At 36.7% G+C, this 22,254-nt stretch overlaps 1 protein-coding gene across 3 annotated transcripts in view; it reads left to right on the top strand.

Moving 5' to 3' along the window:
* Positions 1 to 22,254, top strand: part of AIMP1 (aminoacyl tRNA synthetase complex interacting multifunctional protein 1) — a 31,510-nt gene that overhangs the window by 4,804 nt on the left and 4,452 nt on the right. Inside the window, exons 1-7 of one of the 3 annotated variants that reach the window (XM_021395599.1) lie at positions 659 to 732; positions 2,102 to 2,253; positions 13,649 to 13,782; positions 14,506 to 14,619; positions 15,772 to 15,927; positions 17,363 to 17,574; positions 21,043 to 21,211. In XM_021395599.1, coding sequence (XP_021251274.1) covers positions 13,668 to 13,782; positions 14,506 to 14,619; positions 15,772 to 15,927; positions 17,363 to 17,574; positions 21,043 to 21,211 — 766 coding nt within the window. In that variant the 5' untranslated portion in view covers positions 659 to 732; positions 2,102 to 2,253; positions 13,649 to 13,667. Of the gene's footprint in view, positions 1 to 658; positions 733 to 2,101; positions 2,254 to 13,648; positions 13,783 to 14,505; positions 14,620 to 15,771; positions 15,928 to 17,362; positions 17,575 to 21,042; positions 21,212 to 22,254 lie in introns of those variants that run through there. The other 2 variants (XM_021395600.1, XM_021395598.1) reach the window with 2 other exon arrangements.

Genomic DNA, 22,254 nt, shown 5'->3' with positions numbered 1-22,254 from the left:
TTACTAAAACCAACCTGTAGTGGCTGTTTCAGAACTTAATATCTTCTTACTTTTGTATCTCTAGTTTATAGACATATTCACAGTTTCAGTTTTTCAATATGTTTAAATGAATAGGCCAGATCAAGTGGTTCAAATGAGAAACTAGAAAGAGCAATTCAATCACTTCCAAAGAAGCAAGTAAGTATTTGTTTAGCTATGGTAGTTAATCTACTCCAGTAATCTAGTGCAGCTTCTCATAGAAGAATATTGAGCATCATTAGCAGTGGTATGTGACCACCAAGGGATTTGTTTCTGGATTATGTTATGTATTTTTCTTGAATGCCCTTGGCTTCCTTCCTCTTCTGTAACTCAACAGATCTTGCCTCCTGTAAGGATAGGTGGCAGCAGATGTAGTTGCTTTAAACCGCATAAAAATAGTAGTCACAATCTAGCAATAAAAAAGAAATCACTTACCCATTTTCTGAAGATCAGGGCTCACCAAACACCCTAGAGGAGATAATCTCCAAGCAGAGATGCTTCCCTTGTGGCTACCAGCTCTTAAATGAAGTTAGGGAGGGGTGGAGCCAGGGTCTGCCCCTTCTGGTAGCACAGGTGAATTGTTTCCACCTGTGTTTCCAGGGCTGGCTATCTATATGGTCCTTCACCAGCTGCTTAGTCACTAATTCTAACTGTGACCTACTGGTTTCTTTATGCCCCCTATTATAGGATCAGGATAGGAACAGGGAGAAGAAGGTAGCTAGGATAATAGGTCATTATCTTGAATGCTCTGTTCTGTGAAATCTTGAATTAGCACGTTTTTGTGCTAATTCAAACACTTTGGTGTTTGGCAGTTGTTTTTTCTTTGTTTTATTATATTTTGTTGGAGTATTGTTAGTACTTTCTTTTTTAGGGTAGATTTTTCTCTTCTGTTTATAGAAACTAAAATAAATCTTCAGTGTCTATGTTTAATTTAAACATTATCAATAGAGATAATGAACAAATGAATTAATGAGGGTGTCATCTCTGCCTAGGGAGTTGAAGGACAAGATTTCTTTTAAAAGATGTTTATGGGTTAGAGAATTGTGATAGTCTGAAACTTTTCTGTTTTGGTGATTGAATTCATCAGTGAGGGTCTGTAACTGCTTGTTGACATTTGTTGTTTCTAAGGGAAATTATTTAGATACTCTAATGAAATGCAAATTTCATAGAACTCCTGCCTGAAAAGCGTACTGAGCAAAGAAAAATTCTAAGAAAGAGCTACCTTCTGCTAACATAGTTCTTATATTTTATTACACTCAACATCCTTGTGTAGAATTCTCAAGTTCTTATGCCAACTATATATAACTAAGCAGCCTGGAAACTGCCCTTTGACTTTGAAAAACAGCAGGGAAGCTTGAACTAGCGCTGATGCTGGAAAACAATATATGCTGTATTTACTGATCATCAGTTAAACGCAATTCACGTATAAAAACCCATTTTTCTCCCCCACAAAATACTGGGGGGAAAAACCTAACAGAGATTCTGTGTTGGATTAGAGGAAAATTGAATTCCTCTCATAACTGCTTCCCTGGTGTGTTGTCTCATATCCTAATTATCTGAAGGGAGACAGATTCTGAGATGCTTTTTACATTTGAAAGCAGTTGGCAATGCATGAAACATCTCTAAAAACTGCCTTGCGTTCACAAATCTCTTCTTGAGATCATTTCATGCAATTTTCTGGCATAAGATTTTCCATTACAGAAGATTTTTATTTCCATTTCCTTCTCATCAGGAGCTTTCCCAACATAGCATCAACTGTATATGGATTGATAGTTTGAAGATTAGGCTCTTACTTCGAGACCCTCTCGGAAACGATCCATGGCTATTGGATCTAGTTTCTATCCCAGAGTGTTTCTCAATTACAGTTTAATATACGGCTTTGTAGTGGCATCGTATTTCAGACTCAGAAGATAAGTGAGCAAATCATTTCAGCAGCTCAGTGGGCTGGGGCAGCTAGGGACTGTTATTCCCACAGGAGCATACATGTTTGCACATGGCATGTAAAAGGGACTGTGTTTGGCTTAGTAGCAGCTGCTCTGGAGTTAAGGCTGTAAGTTCACGTTCTTGCTCGTTCTCCTGTAAGCTTTGAAACCTTCTATGTGAAGTGGTCTGGTAATTGGTAACAGTCACATATTGAGGAAGTCACCATTGCCAACTAGGATATGACACTGAATTGTACATCGGGGAAATTAATCTGTTCTTAGGGGGTTGAATTACCCTGCTACATCACAGTGGGTAAGTAATTTCACATCCATAGGACCATCTATAAAATAACACTAATGATAAGAACTTAGGAAGAGTTTTTTTCCTTTGCACGAATAACCTTTACTTTCTCTGTAATTAAGTTTTACTGAGAACTTGCTTGCAAATTTACATCTTTTGAAATTCTTATAACAGGTTATTTGATTTTAGAATAAGTATTTTTAAATGGTGCTTTCTTCAGTACATTTGGGTTACAGGGAAATCATAATTAGCTCAAAAGTAAACTATGGAAACAAGAAGTGTCGACTCCATAGGTGAAAAACTGCCATTCCCCAAAAGCTACTTGCAGGATTTTACTCTTGGATACTGCCAGTCTTAGTAGCTGGTGTAACTGCTCTCCATATCCAAGCTGAATGCAGAAGGTTTTCTTTTGGTTCTTGCTCTGCACAGGTCTAGGTTTAGAGTGGAAAAAAATAACTTAGATATCTCTGATCCTCTTAGAAGGTGATCATTTCAAAACAGCTTACTTTCTTGGTACTATGAAAAGATGCAATTTTGCTGTGCTTTTTCTTAAATGGTGCTTAAATATATATAGGTAGCGCAGTTCAGAAGTTTCCCTAGGTTGGCATACTGTTCGCTCAGTAACAGTGTTGGTCTGAACTGTGCCTGGAGGAGTAGAGTCACTTGAGTATGGTTACTTTGAAATAGGATTAGCAAGAGCTTGTAAACTCAGATCTTTAGTAACTCCAGTCTTCCTGCTATAGTTCTTTTCAGGACCGGTGCATGAACTTTTTTTTTTTTTTGAAAAGTCATTCACAAATACATTTAATGTTAAATAAACAGAGGGAAGAAGACTGGGGCACGGTGTACGAGCTACAGTTGCCCAAGGAATAGTAGAAGGTGTTTCAAGAAACTCTTGATTTTTCCTTTCAGTTTAGAACACAGAAACTAACTCAGATCTTTCAAGGACGGTGCTTCAAGATGGCCCTCTTTGTGGTATAGGAAAGTCAGCTAGAGTGACTAGCAAATCAAATACCTTTTGTTTTCATGGGGTTTACATTTAAGTTATCAATTTTGGCAACTGATGTGGTTTAGAAAATAAGCTTATAAAATCTGAACAGGGGCTCTCTGTTGATAGGAATCAAATGATTCTCATTTCAAAAATAAAAAACTTTATTTGCTGAACAGAGAAAGTGTTAGGTATTTTTTTGTATACAGGCAAAGGGCATCTTTCTGTAAAATTTTGTTTGAAATCAGTAGTAGATGTGATGTAGCTGTGTAATAATACAAACTGTTCCGTTGTTTTTCATATTTCAGCAGAAGCAAAGCTGTCATTTTTTTATTCCAAGTATCCTTTATATTGTTATTTTATGGCCTTTATTTGGAAATTATTGATAGTTGTTGTACAGTCTTTGCTTCAGAAGCTTGCTTGTTTGTTTGTTGTGCTGAGAATAGAAAAGTCTTCATTTGTTCAAATGGAAATGTTCTGAAAACTTTTTTTCTTCCAACTTCTTTTTTTCTCCTGTAGGGAAAAATGTTTTCTAGGTTTCTAGCACCCCAAAGTTAAAATTGTTCATCCAAAAGGGAGAATGGTTAGTTAGCTACAACACCTAGTAGTTATATGTGGAGATAATTGCTAGGAATGTTAACCCTCTTCTCTCTGTATGTGATTAAAGGGAGAGACCTATGTTTTGGATCTGACATCAAGAATATGAGGTGGTATATACTACTGTAACGTGCTTTTCAAGGGACATGTAACTGCTTCTGGCTTTTGAGGATTAGTGGCTGTCAACCCACTTGAGACTTGAAGGTTACTTTTGGCTTTTCACTTCGCAGCTGAATAATTAATTTTTCTCTGCACTGGTTAAGTTAATATCTTTATGAAAGATTTTCATTAAAATACTGTTCTGCTGTAGTAAGTGATGAAATTCAACTCTGGAAAGTACAATTATTTGCTTGATGACTGAAATGGGGAAGTCAAATGTGTGTGGGAGGTTGTAGCTTAGGTAAATAAGATTCTAGGACTGGGAGTTCAAAGGTCTGTAAGGACTGACTGCTTTTCTCTTTCAAGGCAGCTTTGTTGCTCCCTGTTAAGTGATGTTTGCCATCCTTCTTGCATTGATTACGCAGACATACACAGACATGCACACACATACATGCACGCTTTCAAGTTTAGTTTTCTTGAGCTTTTATTTGGCTTGCATAAAAGAGTAGCTCGAGTTACCGCCTCAGTAAATAAATACAAGCAATTGTTAATGCAGTTGTAGTTTGAGAGCACCGATCCTCTTGTTGTCCATCTGCATGGTGTCTACTGAATGCTTTTGTGAGTGGATAATGACTATTTTTAACCTGTGTGCTTGCATTCGCAGAACGGTTAAATCCTGTTTTGTCTTAGCAGTGCTACATGATACTAACTTTGCCTGTTGAAAAGCTAATACTGAGGTAAAAGACGGTCAAGATTTACTTTTATCACTGTTGAACTATGTAATACCTTACTAGCAGGCTTACTGCCTTGTGAATTAAAATTTCATGACTCTAAACTGAAAAGAGAGTTAGTCAGCCTGTTTACTGTCTAATAAATACAATTATTTTGCACCCCTTGCAAACATTAAGTATGTTGCTGAATGATGTTTTTATTGCCAAACTCTTCAAACTTCTGAGGAAAGGCATCTTTAAATTGACTTTTTAGTGGCTAAGGTTCTTGCCGTGTATTGCTCAGGCAGACCCAAAAGAAAAAGTGGATTTTGAGAAGTGTTTTAAAAATGTGTATGTTTTCAAGCAAATATGGGAGAGGGGTAAATATATCTTCTTTACCTTTTTATGACTGCTGTGCATGTTCTTAAGCAAGTAGTGTGAACACTCACTTTTTTAGGATAAAGTTACAGAAAACAATAAAAATATCCAAGATCAACAGGTGGCAGAAGATCCAGAACTGCAGTGCAATCTGTCTGATTTATGGGTAGTTTACCCTCTAGTTATGACAGTAATCTAAAGCTTTCACTCCCCCATAAGACCCTCGAGGATGAGCAACAGTACGGATTCTTTGAGTTCTTCTGTGGCACATGCTGACCCTGCAGGCTTGCTCAGATGCAGCTGAGTCCTCTTATATTTCTGAATGTATAAGCATATGTGTGTGTAATTGTGAAGTCCATCACCTGTCAAGGAAGTTTTATGGGGATACTTTGAGACATACGTAGCGGCTACTTTTTATTAATTAGGCGGTATCCATTGGATACACAGTGCTTTGGAAAACTAAGCTTTTGTAAATAAGTAAATTTAAAAGAATTGTGAAAGAGCTTGATGGAACCTTTTTGTTCCAAGGAGCTGGATGCATTTGGGGTTTGGAGCTCAGCACTTACGGCCAAAGAAACAAGGTACCAAGTTGTATGTGTTGTATCTTTTCCGTTGCAGGAGTTATGTAAGAATTCCTTCTGCACGTGGTGATCGTTTACTGTAGGGTTCTTATAGTGCTATTAAAACATTAATGCAGCAAGATCCAAAAGAGAGACGCTGCTGAAAAAATATGTGAGGTTGTCCAGCTGTTCTGGCATAGAAGCTGCTCCTTAAATTTCGGACTGCACTGTAAAGCACAGCCAGATGAATTTCTGGTGAACTTCCAGGGGACCTGGCAAATGCAGTGGGTGCGTAATTTGTTGGAGATTAATTCAAGCAGTGCACAGAGGTTGCTTTTCTTGAGCAGCCCAAGGTTACTGGCCACCCTTCTCTGCTTAGAAAATTAAGTTGCGTGTAACTTTGTGTGCAGTCTTTGTTGTTACTGAGAAGTTTTTGATAGCTGTGAGGAATTTCATTGCAAATAACATCCATATCTCATGACTTATGTCCCAACCTGGACAGTTAACCTGCTCCTGGTAGTCACGTCTCTGCTTTGTTTAGTCCTTGGAGTGTCTGCTCAGACATACGAGAGAGCACAAAGATCATTTGGAATTGGAACTTGTCAGTAGTAGAAACTTTGCACATATTGAAATATTTTTTTCTTCTATTTCTAATGATCTGTACTATACAGATCTGAGAGACTCACTTGAAATCAAATTAAGCCTGTAGTCGTGCACTTAAAGCAAGAATTTCGTGCTTTTGCTTTTGTTTGTCATAACAAATAATTGACATTTTTTTCATACACCCGTGTCTTTGGTACATCCTTCTCTTTCAAGAGTGACTTGTCTTCGTATTTAAAAATAGTCTTGAGTAACTTCTCTTGCCTCAAAATTGATGCCAGTGGTTGAGCTTCTTGTACTATGTTCCATCCCATTAAAAAATACATATTTTTTCACACTGTGTTTTTCAATATGAAAAGGTTTGGATGTATGTGTTTTTACTCTTTCCAGCCCTTTAAAATAGGGAGGGGTAAGCTCTTAGGACCACTAAATGACCTGTCTGCAGCTGAGATTGAGCCTGATTTATCTGGCAGCCATCAGGGTTCAACTGTAGTCTCCAGAGCCAGCAAATCATTTCCTAGGGCTGGCATTGCTTCTTGAATGGATGGTGTTAGACATGTTAGTTGTTTGGAAATCTGCAAAGTAATTATTCTGAGTCTTGGTGCAAAAAATGTGAGTTGAAATAACATATGGCAGAAATCTACGACTGTGCCTTAGAATTTGCTGCTTGGCAAATTGCTTTCAATACGGACTACACATTTGTTTATAGTTTATGAATACTTTAAAAAGTGTACTTAAGTGCTCCAAAAATAACAACAATAATAATAACAATAGTCGGGCTATTCAAGTGTTTAAAGCTCCAGTCAAACCAATTGCTCCTGGACAGAACAAAGAAAACAGAATTCTTAAGCTTGTTTGCACTGCGAAATCTACAATACAAAACTGTTATTTCCCTACTTTACAGCATTCTTTTATGACTTAGGCTGTAATTCCATGTTTATCATATCAAAAGCAGTGTTCTTTCTTTTAGCAAAATGTAAGACAATGATTAAAGCTTCATTTCATGTTTTACAGCACTACGCTTCTAGTACCTGGTACAGTGAGTCAAAAATAAGATTCTGTAGTGATTTTGTAATCATTTCTTGATTTTTGAATTTTTTCACTGAACTTATGAATAATGCTTAAAATGTTGGCTTATTTTAATGTACAGCTTATTTTAAATGTTATCATTGCTAGTTGTTGCTATTCAAGAGCTTGCCATCGTTCTGCCAGAAATGCTTTCTGTATGTTTCCTTTGCTGTATGTGAAGAAAAGCATGGGTAAGGATGTACTTCTTGGTCATTTACATGTTTTTGTTCAGGATTTCAAAGCATGCTTTTTGTTTTGCAAACTTTGACAAAGTGAGACTCAGAAAACCTGTGTTCTCTCCTTGCAGAGCTAACAGTGTAAGTTCCGAAAGATGAGTGGATTAAACCTTAATATGTACTTACCATTTCACCTACACTGAAAAGATATTTAAGTGTAGTGGGATGCCTTATGTCTTTTTGCTGCATTAGAACTAAGAAGTGAGAATTTTCATCATCGTTAAGTAATTGAGAGCAATGCAAAAATTGTATCTAATTAACATATAGAATTTAAAAGCACATTTTCCTAAACCTCTCAGTTTGAAAGGTCTGTGAACAGCATCTTGTTCTGCTTTAGTTTGCAATTAAGGAATTATATTTTTCTACAGATGAAGAAATGTGTGATCATAGTGGTTTCAGATAAGTAATTCTGATTCCTCTCTGCCTCTTGAAGCCTGAAAATATTTCCTCTTTTACAGTTGCCTTTTCCGAGTAGGAATATTTGGGTGTAAAAGTCATGATTGCATTTCTCAATGTGTAACAAAGATAAGAATCTGTAGATTCTTACCCATCTTCTTGAGAAGAGAATTGAGGGGTAGCGATAGGCATGTGCTTGATGCTTGTTGAATATAGTCTATATCCAAAGTGTCCAAGCAATAGAAGTGTATCACTACAAGTGTGCAACTAAATGCAATAGAATATTGCCTCCAGAATGGCAAATTGAGGCTGCTGCACATCTTCTGTGCTGTGACTGAAGCAGGGAGGTGATCAAGTGACAATTAGGATTTGATGTCAGATGAGGCTCTCTATAACTACCTGAAGGCAGGTCGTAGTGAGCTGGGGTTCAGCCTCTTCTCTCTTGTAACTGGTGACAGGACGAGGGGGAATGGCCTCAAGTTGCGCCAGGGGAGATTTAGGCTGGACATTAGGAAACACTACTTTTCTGAAAGAGTGGTCAGGTGCTGGAACGGGCTGCCCAGGGAGGTGGTGGAGTCACCGTCCCTGGAGGTGTTCAAGAAACATTTAGATATAGCGTTGAGAGACATGGTTTAGTGGGGTTATTGGTGGTAGGTGGATGGTTGGACTAGGTGATCTTGTAGGTCTTTTCCAACCTAGCTAATTCTATGATTCTAAGTAATTAACCATAGCCTACTTAAGTTGTTTAAAAACTTAAATTTGTGTAGTTCTGAAAACTAAGCCCTTTTTTCATATGAAAAAATGTGACATGAAATTAGACATTGCAAATCTTATCCAAAAGTATTTACAGCATCAGGTCTAGAATAGTTTATCAGAAATTAGAAGACAATAAGAGAAAATGTGTTTTAAAGCATGAATTCTGCCTCTGTTGTAACTTGCCCCATATTCTCCTCTCTCAGGAGCATCCCTATTGCAGTGATCTTTCAGCTGAGCAAAAGATAGTGTACCTTCACTCTCCTTTTCTTCTGTTTTGATCTGCTCACGACTGTTCCCTACTTTGCAGAATAAGAAGGTGTGATGTGAGATTCTTAAATCTGCTTCGCTATGTGTCCTGACAGTTCATGGAAGTGCAGAGCACAGGAAAGCAGAATCTGGCAAACAGCTGGCATGTTCTGTTACATTTATGGGTTTTTGTAAGATTGTCTGCCAGAATTGACCATTTCAGAAAAAGATGCTCGGAGAGAACTCTTTGAACACATTTCTTGCAGAAACAAAGTGGTTGTTGGTACTCGTCTTTTACAGAAAGTGGAGTATGTCGCAATACAAGCTGAAACCCTTGGCGCACCTTGAGACATCTCATGAAAGAAACAAAGCGGTTTCATTTGAGAACTACTTGAAACTTAAGATCAAAAGCTTAAGCAAATAAATTGCCGTAAACATATTTAGCATTGGAGAAATTTTATTACCTTCGTGTTGTCGGTAACTCTTAGAATAAGGTTGATCCCTCAGGTTCTGCTTTGTAATGACAAGCTTTAATATGAACAGAGCATTTAAATCAAAAGGCAGATGTGTTTCTATCAACTTTCATTTTTTGTTTGTCATGGTTTCGCACTGATGACCAGCTGAACTTCTCTCCCATCTGCTCTTGTGCAGCAGTTTTTCCTTTCTTGCATCGCTTTCTCCCAGAGGTGTATCCAGCATTGCTCAGGGCTCAGCTCTGGCCAGCGGCAGGTCTGCTTTGGAGCCTGGTGCAGTGAGCTCTGCCAGTTCAGCCTCTGGTTGTCTGTGGGTGAGTATATGTATGGGAGAGGAAGAGGAGAGAAGCAGGCAGTTGTGGTGATTTGCGTTTTCATGTTATTTGTGACAAAATTTGACAGCTTCCTTGTCTCAACACGTGCCCAAGCGCAAATGGAATGCGCTTGGTTGTGTTGCACCAAGACCTGTAGGAAAGAATAAGGATGAGAAATAAAAATGCCTGTGAGATGTGTAAAACTTACAGATTTAAAAATGGTAAAATAGAAGCTATCTTGTTGTTACAGATGTACTCAATGCATACCAGGGAACAGCAGCCTGCGGTTCAGATCTCATACAGTTAGTAATCTTTCTTTGTGTGCTGACATTAAAAAGCATTGCAAGATAAGCTGAGAGCTTTAAAATACTGGCTTTTTAAAAAACTTGCAGCTGGAAAATGGAATGCTTGGAGCTAATTATTTTAGGTTTTGGGAGTCAGTTGTCTTCCAATTTCTGCTTTTCGGTTAAATGATTGCTTTTCCAATAGTGAAAAGTAATTGGTTCCATGTTTGGACCATGGATGGATTCCAATAACAATTTTAGAGTTTGTTCTAAATCTTGTCATTAATTTTATGGGGGTTTTGGCTTTTTGTTTCTGTAGGAAACAGATAATATTGAAGAGTAAGATGCAACGAAGTTTAGATTTTTATTCTCTTCTTGATCTCTTCATTTTTTGATCTGAACATAGTCTAATGTCTAGGCCAATTCTGATAAACAAGTGTAAAACAGTGTCATTTTGGGGTAGTTTGTGCTATATAGGTAATACTAGGTAATATTGATTTATTATAGAAAGCCTTCCACTTTTTGTACCCTTCTGCACTGGGTGTTCTTGGGAAACGAATGCCTGTTGTCTTAGATTAGAGGACTGCAAGTACTTTGAAGACAACAACAAGCAGTGCTTTCTGTTGAAGGAGTAAAAAGATAGGCAGCACTTTAAAGTCAGGAAATAGAATGATGAGAAATTAAACAGTTTTTTTGTACTGATATAACTTCACAAATAACTGTAAGAGTTGTGTATTTCATTTGGACATTGAGTTCCATTAGTGGGAAATAGGAGGTTTGGAGGTAGCGCTGAAGGTCTTGCAGGTAACAAAGTAGGAATCAGAGCTTTGAGGTTAAGCAGTATCTCTTAGCTGAATACCCCCGTCATTCTAGGCAGTTACTCTTTTCAGAAGGTTTGTCCCACTGCTGTAGCTACTCAGTACTTGTTTTTTGCAACTATTTAGGTAAAGAAAGGAAAGCAGCTCATAAGACACAACTGTATGAAGTGGCTTTACTTTCAGTTGGCTTCTGAAATGTTTTCTGTGAAGCAAACAAGCATGCAAATAATCAAACAAAAATGTATCTATAAGAAGTTAGGATTCTTTCCTTTGTGCTGTATTGTTCCCATTTTTCTTTCTTCTCGTTTGTGCATCACCAATGATTTTTCTTGTGGGATAGACAGTGTAACAGAGGACGAAGGAAATAAGGGACAGGAAAAAAAATAAACTGCAGAGTGTAAACTTCGATTGTTCCAATACTATCGTTTTTAATGTGTTTTCTCTTTTATAGCAAGGGTGGATCTTAAACAAAGAAACAAAATTGTGCCCTTTTTGGATGCAGTTCTATCACAGTGCTTTATGGGTTCATGTGCCTGTGCTGCACTTCATTTCGGCCAGTTGGCTCTTTATATTAGCATCGGAAATACCTATTCCTTTGTGTTACTGTTACAATACTAGGTCTACCGAAATTTATTTGACAAGTGGGAAAATGTCTACCCATTGTAATCATGTAACTTTATTTCCAGATCTTCAGTTCATTAGCCAACTTGGCTAAAACCTGCAAAATGTACCAATTCTATTCACTTTGAAGTTTTAGTAGCATCTCTGTTGTTGTTGGCAGAGTTTCCACTGTTAGTATTGTGTTCCTCTGAGAGAGTATGTAGCTTGCAAGGGATCTTATTGGTATGCAGACAGTAATACCCCAGGCTTTGTATTGTGCTATAATATTTTTATGTTTATTTCCAGTTGACGTCTAAATCAGTAACTTATTGGAGTCACTTTTTTCCTTTTTCAAATGCTGGGTTTTTTTTTAGACCTCAGAAATAATGGATTCTGCATGTTGCACATGGAAAAAATATTTCCTCAATGCAGAGATAAATTTTGAATATTAAAATTACTTTAGTTGTCCTGAGGAGGTGATCCTTACTGCTTCTTTCTCCATAAGATTTTCTTGCTTTTAAAAGAAAAATCTCTTGTGGACTGGCAGAGGGTGAGATGACAATAATACTTTTTTTTGTCTTTTATGAAATAGATTTGTATAAAACAGGCTTGCATTGCATTAGATTACAAAGAAGGAAAGATTCATTCATCACTTGCGGGAATAAATCCCATGTATCATCTGCTTAGACTATGGTGTCTCTTTGGCTTTGTGAATCTTACTTTGAGAACTTTTAATTGCACTGCTAACAACCAGTTCAGCCTCACCTTTGGTAGTTTGCTCAAGAAAAAAAAAGGAAGGAGAGGAAGCTATGTAGCTGCTATATAGCTCTGAAGAGCTGGGTTCTTACGTAGTTGTAGATCAGGCATGAAATGTTAAGTTGCCAGTGAGAGTGCAGCTAAGGTGCTGTGTTAACATTATGACAAGTGTGATTGTGCTTGTTTACCTTTTAGTTATTTTTAAGCTGTTTGGTCAGCAGTGTGGCTTCTGTTGCAAATCCCAGCAGGGTGTATTCATATGTTAAAAACAGACTTAAGTCATAGTGTCAGAGTAATTTCACAATAAAATGGGATGCTTTCTTCTCAATTTGATATGAGAAAAGGTTTTTAGGGGCTTTGGTAAAGGTTTGGGGGCCAACGTGTGGGTGTGGATCACTATTTTCTTACTAGGTCTTCCTTTATTGCATTTGATAGGGAAATTCACAGGAATTATATCACTGTTACTTGTGAAAATTGGCAAGGCATCTTCCCATGTATATTCTTTGTTGATTTACAGAGAAGGCTGTTGTTAATACAGAATCTTATATCTTGTAAGCAGAGGATAAAAGCACTATCTGTTGCAGATACGAGTGACTGTATTTCATCATTCTGTTGGTCGTATTTGAGCCTTTATGTTTAGATGCAAATGGTACAAGGAAGGAAGTGGACCATACTTTGCAGGGTTCAACAAATAAGGATTTCGCACAAGGCATTGCTTGTTTCTGGAGCAGTAGAGAAAGCCAGTAAAAGAAGCTGAATATCCTGAAAGAAAATTAGACAGCATTTATTTTTTCTTTTACAGTTAACTGTTGTTTTGTATTTCCCGCTTCTTGAATTTGTTACCTGGGTGCCTGGCCTTCCATTTCAGTGGAAACAAAATGAGACTAACCGAATCAGTGCTAAAATAAAACTGAAGCTAGAAACCTGCAGGAAAAGTTGCATTAATCAGAGATGAGGAAAAATGCTGATGAATTCTGCTTAAAAATAAAATAAGTAATTTCTTAGTGTATGCATAACCACGATGTATAAGATATTCAGTGCATTCTGAATCAGTTTATTAGAGAGGTTTGGAAATTTTTCTGAGATATTTCTATTTTCTTACTCTTAATAAAATTCTGAGCGCAGTTAATAAATTTTCCAGATAAAATCAGGAAACATTGTTCTCTAGTGTAACCTTTTCCCTTTTTTTTCCTTTTTTTTTCCCCTGTGTATTAATTCATTCATATCTTTAGACTTTTCTCTCTCAGAAGGTGGAATGTTTCCTGTTTCATGAGGCAAGAACATGTTTTCTGCACTGGGAAGAAAAGTTCCTTTTCTTCTGAAATACTTAAAAGCAGCTGTCAAACATCAGATTCTGTTTAATATTGCTTTTTGTTTGGGCTTTGCATTAGGAGGTAGAAGCCCAGCTTGTTCAAATAGCAGATTTCCTTACTTAGCAACTGATTTTAGAACTGCTTCTTGTGGTAAGAGAAGGGACATTCATTATATTAAGAAGTAATTAATTTAAAACTGTCTGTGATTTGTCCAGGTTTTTAGCCCGTTTCTTGATGAAGATGGCAGCTAACAATGCAGTGCTGAACAGACTGGAGCAGAAGGGTGCAGAGGCTGATCAAGTTATTGAATACCTCAAACAGCAAATTGCTCTGCTCAAAGAGAAAGCTAGTAAGGAATTCTCTCTTACGATAAACTTGTTAACCAGATGGTTAAAATTAAATGCTCAAAGGAAAAAATTACAAAACATAAACAACTTCATTAGTGCTGTCAGCCTTCTAAGTTCTCCAAGATAAAGCTTGTAATAGTAGCAATTCTTCGCTGTTGTGTGGTTCATTGGTTTTTTGGAGATGCTTATTCTGAAATACAAAAGCATGAATGAAAGAATAATGACACAAACAGATTATGGAAATTTAATAGGCCACTTTTCCTTTTTTACGGAAGAAAGGCAGTTGGGAATGACCTGAGAGTGTGCATTGGCATGAGCCTGTTGCTGCTTTTCACCACTGTGGGATTCTCTTGAGAGCATCCTAGCTGCAAATTTGATAGTTTGTATAAATCAGCATCAGTAATTGAGGGGGCTCCATATTACAAACAGGTTCAAACTTTTTTTAGTAGATTTCTTGGAATTTCCTCTTAAGAATCAATTTAGGAGACTGAAAAATTAGTATATTGAAAGGCATCTCAAGTATATAACTATTGTGGATTTTTTTTAAAGCCACTTTTATTCAACGAAAAAACAGATTCCTAAGTACAGCTGGTAATATACTCTTTTGAAGTTTTTTGATGTTTGGCACATTGCGTTTCTTTTTTTATTTAACAAAACCTCTGCTTGCCAAGTGATAAATGCTAATTATTCAAACTTACTGTTTTTAATGTAGTGTCAACTTCTAGTCTTGCAGGCATCCCTCCGAGAAGAGAAGAAGCTCCGTGTGGAAAATGCAAAACTGAAGAAAGAAATTGAAGGGCTGAAACAGGAACTGATAGAGGCCGAAATTCGAAATGGAGGTGGGAACAAAAGTCCTGTCCTCAGGCAACAAAGATCTAGTTGGTTCTTAGACATGTAGTTAGTTCTTGAAGGGGGCAAACTCTTTAGCCGAGTCTGTTGTGATAGGATGAGGGGAAATGGTTTCAAACTAAAAGAGGGGAGACTTTTGATTAGATATAAGAAAAGCGTTTTTTATGTTAAGGGTGGTAAGACACTGGAACAGGCTGTCCAGAGAGATGGTGGTGGATGCCCTGTCCTTGGAGACATCCAAAGTCAGGCCGGAGGTGTTCTGAGTGACCTGAAGGAGCTGTAGGTGTCACAGTTCATTGCAGGGGAGTTGAACCAGATGGCCTTTAAAGGTTCCTTCCCAATTCAAATGATTCTACATCTTGTGCTATCTTATTTATTTATTTTTTTTGGTATGTGTCTCTATGACATCTCTTATAAATTCTGAGTTTTCCTAGATTCAGTGTCTGTGACAAGTTACGTATTTCTACTGTCTTAGAAAGCTGCAAGCATAATAGGCATATGTGTCAAGTCTTTATCAGACATGGAACTGGTTCTTCGTGTGGTCTTTTCTAACAGTACCTTTTATAATGAGCCCCAATCTTGAATGATGTCAGTAAGTACTTACAGTACCTTGAAAATTGCTGAATATTTAACGTTTCTTGATAGTCTCATGTTTTATCTATGCGGACTGAAATCTCTATAGAAAATCAAGTAATTGTTCAACAAACAGGTGGACAGTGACTTATTAGAAATCTGTGGCAATATAAAATTAGAAACTGTCTTGAATTTTTATTTCAGGCTTTAGTAAGACCAGCCTTTCATTGCATTTTTTTTTTTACTTCTTTGCGTTCTTCTGTGTAACTCAATTCAGCTCACACCATAATTCCATATTGAAAAAGAGAGAAGTGAAACTGAAGCGTTTCATATGTGGCATGTTTTCTTTTAAATTATTTTGAAATAAAACCTCTTCTACATTGAAAAAGTATTAGTATTTTTACCCAAGCTGTCAGTATTATAAATAGGTTAAGGTAGTACCCAGTGTAGATAGATGCTAGCATTCAACCATACTGACTTTTACTGGCAAAACAACACATTCAGTATGTAAATGTCATATTTCTCCAAGTTTTAGCGCCCCTTCTAATTTATGTGTTCTTAATTCTTAGTAAAACAGATCGCGGTTCCTTCTGGTACAACTGTTTCTACAGCTTTGTTTTCAGAAGATGTTCCACAACCCGCAGCAGTTGCATCATCTGGCTCCAAAGATCATGTTAAAGGTGAAGATGAAGAAAAGAAAAAGAAGGAAAAAGTAGAAAAAAAAGGTATTTTGTTTTTTCTTATCTGCAATAGACATGAAAATTGTTTGATTTATGGAAATGCTTTTACATCATTGTGAGTAGTGACAAAAAACAGCTCTTACAGTCACATGAGGAAGAGTCATGTGCTAACTCTAAAGGCTTGGAAGAACTTGAAGCTAACAAAGGCTGTTAAGGTGCAAATTCTTACTTAAGTGGGATATACCAAATTTCTTTTAATGTAACTGAACCCCCTTATTAAAAAAAAAAAAAACAACCTACTATATTCACGCAGAAACAAACAAGCCCCACCCCTCAAAAAACAAACACTGTTTATCTTTAATTACTACATATACCTGTAATACCTGTATTACACTTAATGATGTTTTGCTGTAAATGCTAGCACTTTTTATCATATACGTAAACTGAAGTAGCTTTGAAGAGCTATTACTTAATTTAAACAAAAACAAAAATATAAAATAATTTTAAAAAATTCCAAATCTTTGAACACATGATATAATTTCATCCTTCTATTGGCTGAAGGATAATCTAATTTGTGTCTCTGGCCCCACTCATAGGAAAGAGAGTTTTGTTCATGTCAGTGAAGGAAATTTAGCTTATGGCAATAGCTAATTTTTTGTGGATGAAAGAATAACAGACTTGCTTATTTCAGCTTTTTTACATGTTTCTTTATACCATACATATAATTGTTCATTCAACTCATGAACATCGTTCAAATAAAACAATCTGTTGTATAAACTGGATGTAACTTGCTTATCTCAAAAGAATTTCTAAGAAGCCATGTGCAGGTAATACTGCTTCACTTCTATTTTATGGTATACAGTGTATGTATAGGTGATAACAAACATCTGTGTTGTGATTGGGTAAGTACTATTATCAGTGGAATTTCATAAGCTTTGAGCATATGCTTACAACAGTGTATTTGTATTTGTGGAACAAATAATGTTAGCTAAGGTCATCTGGAAGGGTTGCTTTGCAACTGTAATGTTGCAGTGACTTAGAGCCCCCCCTCAGGAGCTGTTGTTAAGCTCTAGTAACCTAATTTCTTGTGATTGTCTAGCTTTCATTTTTTGGTGAAACACCAAGGCAAAACTTAATGGTAATTACAAATTGTTAAAACAGTACTCTTAGGCTTATCAGTGTGGCCTTTGGCAAAGCGTACTTTGCACGTTATCTGTATTTGAAGTCAGAATGACTTCATTAAGAGAACAACTCTGTCTTAGGGTGGAGATCGCTTGTAGTAACAACCTAAATGGGAAGGTGTAAGATGATTCTTTTCTGGAAACTACTAACAGAGGTGCTAACTCTTTACTGTTCATTTGCATTTTGCACTGAATTTATGTTTTATTCTGAGATGGTAGCTCACTTTTCCCTTGTAATTAGTTATATACATGACTTTATGCTATCTTTTTTTAACATTTCTTGAACTAAATTTCAATAGGTGATAAGAAGGAAAAGAAACAGCAGCCTGCTGCTGGAAGTAGTGATTCAAAACCTGTAGATGTATCTCGTTTGGATCTTCGTGTTGGCTGCATTATTACTGCTGAAAAGCACCCAGATGCAGACTCGTTGTATGTTGAAAAGGTGGATGTTGGAGAAGCAACCCCAAGGACTGTTGTCAGTGGTTTAGTGAAATATGTTCCCCTGGATCAGGTACTAACAATATTATTTGTTGATAAACCATCCTTTCCTGAAGTATCTTATGACCATTGACTGTTGTTTGTTAATAAGAGTGTGTTTTTATTCTACTAAAAGATTTGTACAGTTAAAAAAAAAAAAAAAAAGTACTCATCCCTCATGTCAGTTTTTCTCCTTGCAGTGCTTCTGTCCTGGGACCTTATTCTGACTACATTTTGATACCTTTGGTTCACAATGTACACCTAGGTTACACAGATCTGACTCTCCCTTTAGGATTCCTAGTACATTGTGGAGAATCTGTAATAATGTTTTCACCATCATCAGGACTTTTGGAAGTTTTGCTTTCCTTCTCTCACCCATTGAAATGTTTCACATGGAGGAAAAAAAAGAGCAAGTAAATTTAAGTTGGAGTCAGAACTAGCTGGTAGTGAGCAACTTAAACAGCTGTGGAATACAAACTGTGTTCTTTTACTACCTTGACAGGAAATGAGCCTGCCTCTGTCACTGTCAGTTGGTACGCTACTGTGTTTGATAACCTGGGACACTAAGATAACATTTTTCTTTCACACCTCTTCTAGAGAGCTTCTGGAAAGGAGGAATTGACTGAAGGCTGCATCTATATTCAAGTGCAACCTTGGCAATTAAAGAAATTTATAGAGTAACTGAAAACTGGTCAGAAAGGAACTGATCTTAGTGTGGAAAAACTAGGTTTTCTCAAATGCCTTTTCAATCTCTATTCACAGCCCCTCCTCACAGTGAGATTGCAAATGGAGGCAGTTAAAATGGTGCTTGTGGTTTTTATGGTACAGAAAGTTATTGAACTGAACAAAATTACTGAGTACAATAATTATTCTGTGTTGATCACCTATTAGTGTCCAGTTACTGGATTTGCAGTGGGCAGAAATTCATATTGCTCGTTTTCAGCAGTCTGCTTTCAAGAAGGCACTTGGAAAAAAGAAATCATACATTTTTTTCTAAAAAAAGCTTATGAACTTCAAAATGCAGCAACAGAGGCATTCTTTCTTTTTATGTTGCTTTCTGTCTGAAAATAACCCGAAAATATTAATTAATAGAGAATTAGGTGTCATTCTTGCACATCCAGTGGGAATAATTTTTGTCTGGTTTTAATTTTGGTAAATCTCTCTTAGAGAGAAAATTCTCTGGGGCAGGCTTCCATCTCACCGCGTTTTTGCACCGTTCAGAAATGTCAAGCCCTGGCTTGTGACTACTTCCATATATTTTAATAAAAATGTATACACAAGATAAAGTACTAGAAAAATAATTCACCAAAAGTTCAGCTATTTATGATTGCAGCAATTGGCGTCATATTACAGAAGTATTTGAGGCTGTATCATCTGACTTTACTTTTGTTTAGGAAGAGCAGTGTGTGTATGTATTCATTAACATTTCAGTCTGCGGTGTAAGCCATTTATGGGTGTGAAAATGTCTTGCGTGTCTACTTTGTATGCAGTATAATGTATTTTTGTGCACCATTGCTGGTGAAACCAGGTTGGAAGTTGCACCCTCAGGTACCATGTATAGAATGTGTCATCGGTAATAAGGGTATGGTACAGAAACGTGAAGTAGAGCATGCCAGTCCTGAGGTCTTTGAACAGTAGCTGTGAACAGTTCAAGATTTTGAAACGTTTGTAGAAATTGGCAGCTTTTTCGCCACTGCTTTTGGGTTTTTGAAGTGGATATCTGTGTGCTCCTAGCAATAAGATCTGTTTCAGGCAATCAGTCTTGAAATTCACACAATTCTCAAATAACCCTGTTTATTTTTATTTTCCTTTCCTGTTCTGAAATCCCCTTTGAGCTCAGAGCCTCACATCAGTGATCAGAAGTGAAGGACTAAGGATGCAGAACATCTATCTTAAACTTAGGAGGAAAAAAAAAAAGAAGAGTAATAAATGCAGGGCTTTTAGTTGCTCTTGTTGCAGCTCACTCTGTCTTTAAAGCAATCTGTACTAGTTCTAATTCATATTCACTAGCCTGTCTGTCACACTATCACATTTTGAGATATGGAGGGATAGCTGGCAATCAGTTATACAGCTAACTTTAAGGATTACCTAAGAAAATGAGCAATTAAGTACTTCAAGGATGAGCTCTTGGCATTTCTTTATGATAAATCTCAGAATTAACTTTTTCCCCTTTAGTTTGGTTTTCTTCCATGTTTCCTGCTTCATTCTACCAGCATACTGGAAAAATGTGTTGTTTTACTGTGAATGTGAAGTAGCTGTGTGTCTAGCCATAGAAACTGATTTAATTTCAGCAGTCCTATTACAATTTCTCAGCAGTCTAGTTAGTTTTGAAGTTACTGTATTTCTGAAACAAAGCCCTCAGCCCCCTTGCTGGCAAGGCAATATGAAAGTTGAAAAACTGAAATGTCCTTGGCTATGTGTGGCACTGCTCAGCAACAACTAAAACATTGGTGTGTTATCATCATTGTTTTTCTCCTAAAGCCAGAACATAGCATCATACCAGACACTATGAAGAAAATCAGCTCTGTCCCAGTTGAGACCAGGACAACTGTTTGTGTCTCCTTTAGCTGCTTTTCAGTAAAACTGTATTTGTAATAGAACTTTTTGCATAGTGGGAGTCGGGCTTCTCATTTTCTCTCTACCTAATCTTATCTGTCAGAATTTATTTTATGCTTTTTATTTGTTTCTCAGCCTTTTCTACATTTTAAGCTTCTGTATACTCAAACTAGTCAAAATGAATTTTCTTAGTGAAACAGTATGTTTTTATTTTGATTTACTCCTTTCTATAAAATTCTGAATCTATTCACAATCTAAGGTTATTTTACAGTTCTTACAAAGGTCTCCATATATTACAGCACTTTTTTTCTTAGACAGCTTTAAGCTTTTGCATTGTGAGAATGCATTTATTTAAGTCTGGTTTCTTCTTTTTCCTCTCTACATAGGAATTTGTTATTTTTCTGTAGACTGTTTAAAAATTGAGTCATTTGTGATTTCAAAAAAAAAAGCAAAAAACCACTTCAAATAGCAGTGTTATGGTTTTGGCTGATCATCTTGTTTTTTGTTGTATAAAATGACTGTATAAATCTTGTTGGTTTTCTTAGCATTTGTCTTGAAATCTTTTGTTGCACTACACTGAAAGCGTACTGAAGTGGTGATTTAGGTCAAGAAAAGATGGAATGTGGGTGAAAAGGTTACATCTGGTTTTTGGATTTCTGTACTGCACACTTTGTAGTTCCATTGTGAGTGTCACAGTTAACCCTTTACTCCATTTTGGATATTCACAGACCAACCCTTGAGTCGTTTAGGTGTTATTTGTTACTAGTGTGCAGGCATTAAAATTGTGCATCTATTGTTTTGTGCTTCTCTTGTATGTATTGAAGTGTCTTCGTTGTAATTATTCTGTTAGAATGAAATTAGTCACTTCCACCTTCTCCCCACCACCCCAAAATGCCATGACATGTGGCATTTAAATACTCACATCCTTCTGTTTTCCTTCCCCAAGATGCAGAATCGGATGGCAATACTGCTCTGTAACTTGAAGCCTGCGAAGATGAGAGGAGTAGTATCTCAAGCAATGGTGATGTGTGCTAGCTCCCCAGAAAAAGTGGAAATTCTGGCTCCCCCACCCGGGGCAGTACCTGGGGACAGAATCACTTGTGAAGGTTTTCCTGGTAAGCAGCGGATACTTGGGAAACAGGGAAACTGAAGAAAATAAGAGACAGTTCACATTTGCAAAGGCGATATCACTTTTAAAGCAGATAAAACAATATTTTAAAGCAGGTTACACTTTGGTCAAAACCATTAGAATTAGTTGTATTAAAACTCGGTATTAGCATGCTAGACTATTGTGTAAACAAAGAACTGAAAATATTTAACCAAAAGTTTGAGAATACAGGGAAATACTCCTAAAAGTGACATAGTGCTATCGTATAAAATTATTCAGTTTCTTAAAAGTTAGTCTTAATAAGTGTTTCTGTGTTGCAGATGTTTGAACAAACATATTTGCACATTGCAATTAGCAAACGTAAAGCATCGGAATAGAGTATCTTGTCTAATGTCTCAATATAACTTTCTGAGTCTAGGTTCTCTAGAAAAAATGTCAGAACTTGGAGCTTTTTTTTTTTTTTTTTTTTAGGAGAAGGGATGAAGTGAATCAGTGGGAAAGGGTGTTTTCTGTGTATGAGGAAAATCTGTGATATTCAACATAACAGGGAGAGGGAGACTTGTTCAAGGATTTTTGTGTGGTTTCTTTTGTTTGGGTAGGGGAGAAATGACTTCTTAGGTATCCAGAGAAGGACACTGGACCTCTTTCCACTTCAAGTAAATAAATTCATATTTTTAGAATAAAATTAAAAACCTAAAAAACAAATCTCAACTTTCTCACAAGGTGATTTTTCTCTGATTTCCCTTTTCTTCTACCCATCTATGAAAATTAGTTAGTTTTGACTCTGTGTATTGGGAATTCAGAAAAGCGCCACTGGTGTAGCATGATAGCGAATGCTTCCCTCATACACAAATATCATTGCATAATTCTCGTAGGCTGAAAAGGAAGGAATCAGATTCAGCTTTTGTTGCTGTTGACTGCTATCAACAAAGGTGTTATTTTGTTATTTTATCATTTCTCTCATGGTTTTAAGTGCTTTGCAAGAGGAAGTGCTGGTCGATTATGAAACACACTGTAAGGTATCATTCGAAATGTTCTTAATGAGAACTA

Source organism: Numida meleagris, chromosome 4, assembly GCF_002078875.1.
Source record: "Numida meleagris isolate 19003 breed g44 Domestic line chromosome 4, NumMel1.0, whole genome shotgun sequence".
In the NCBI taxonomy this organism is placed as follows: domain Eukaryota; kingdom Metazoa; phylum Chordata; class Aves; order Galliformes; family Numididae; genus Numida; species Numida meleagris.
The sequence above is the reverse complement of the archived record's forward strand: the minus strand, read 5'-3'. Positions and strand labels throughout refer to the sequence as shown.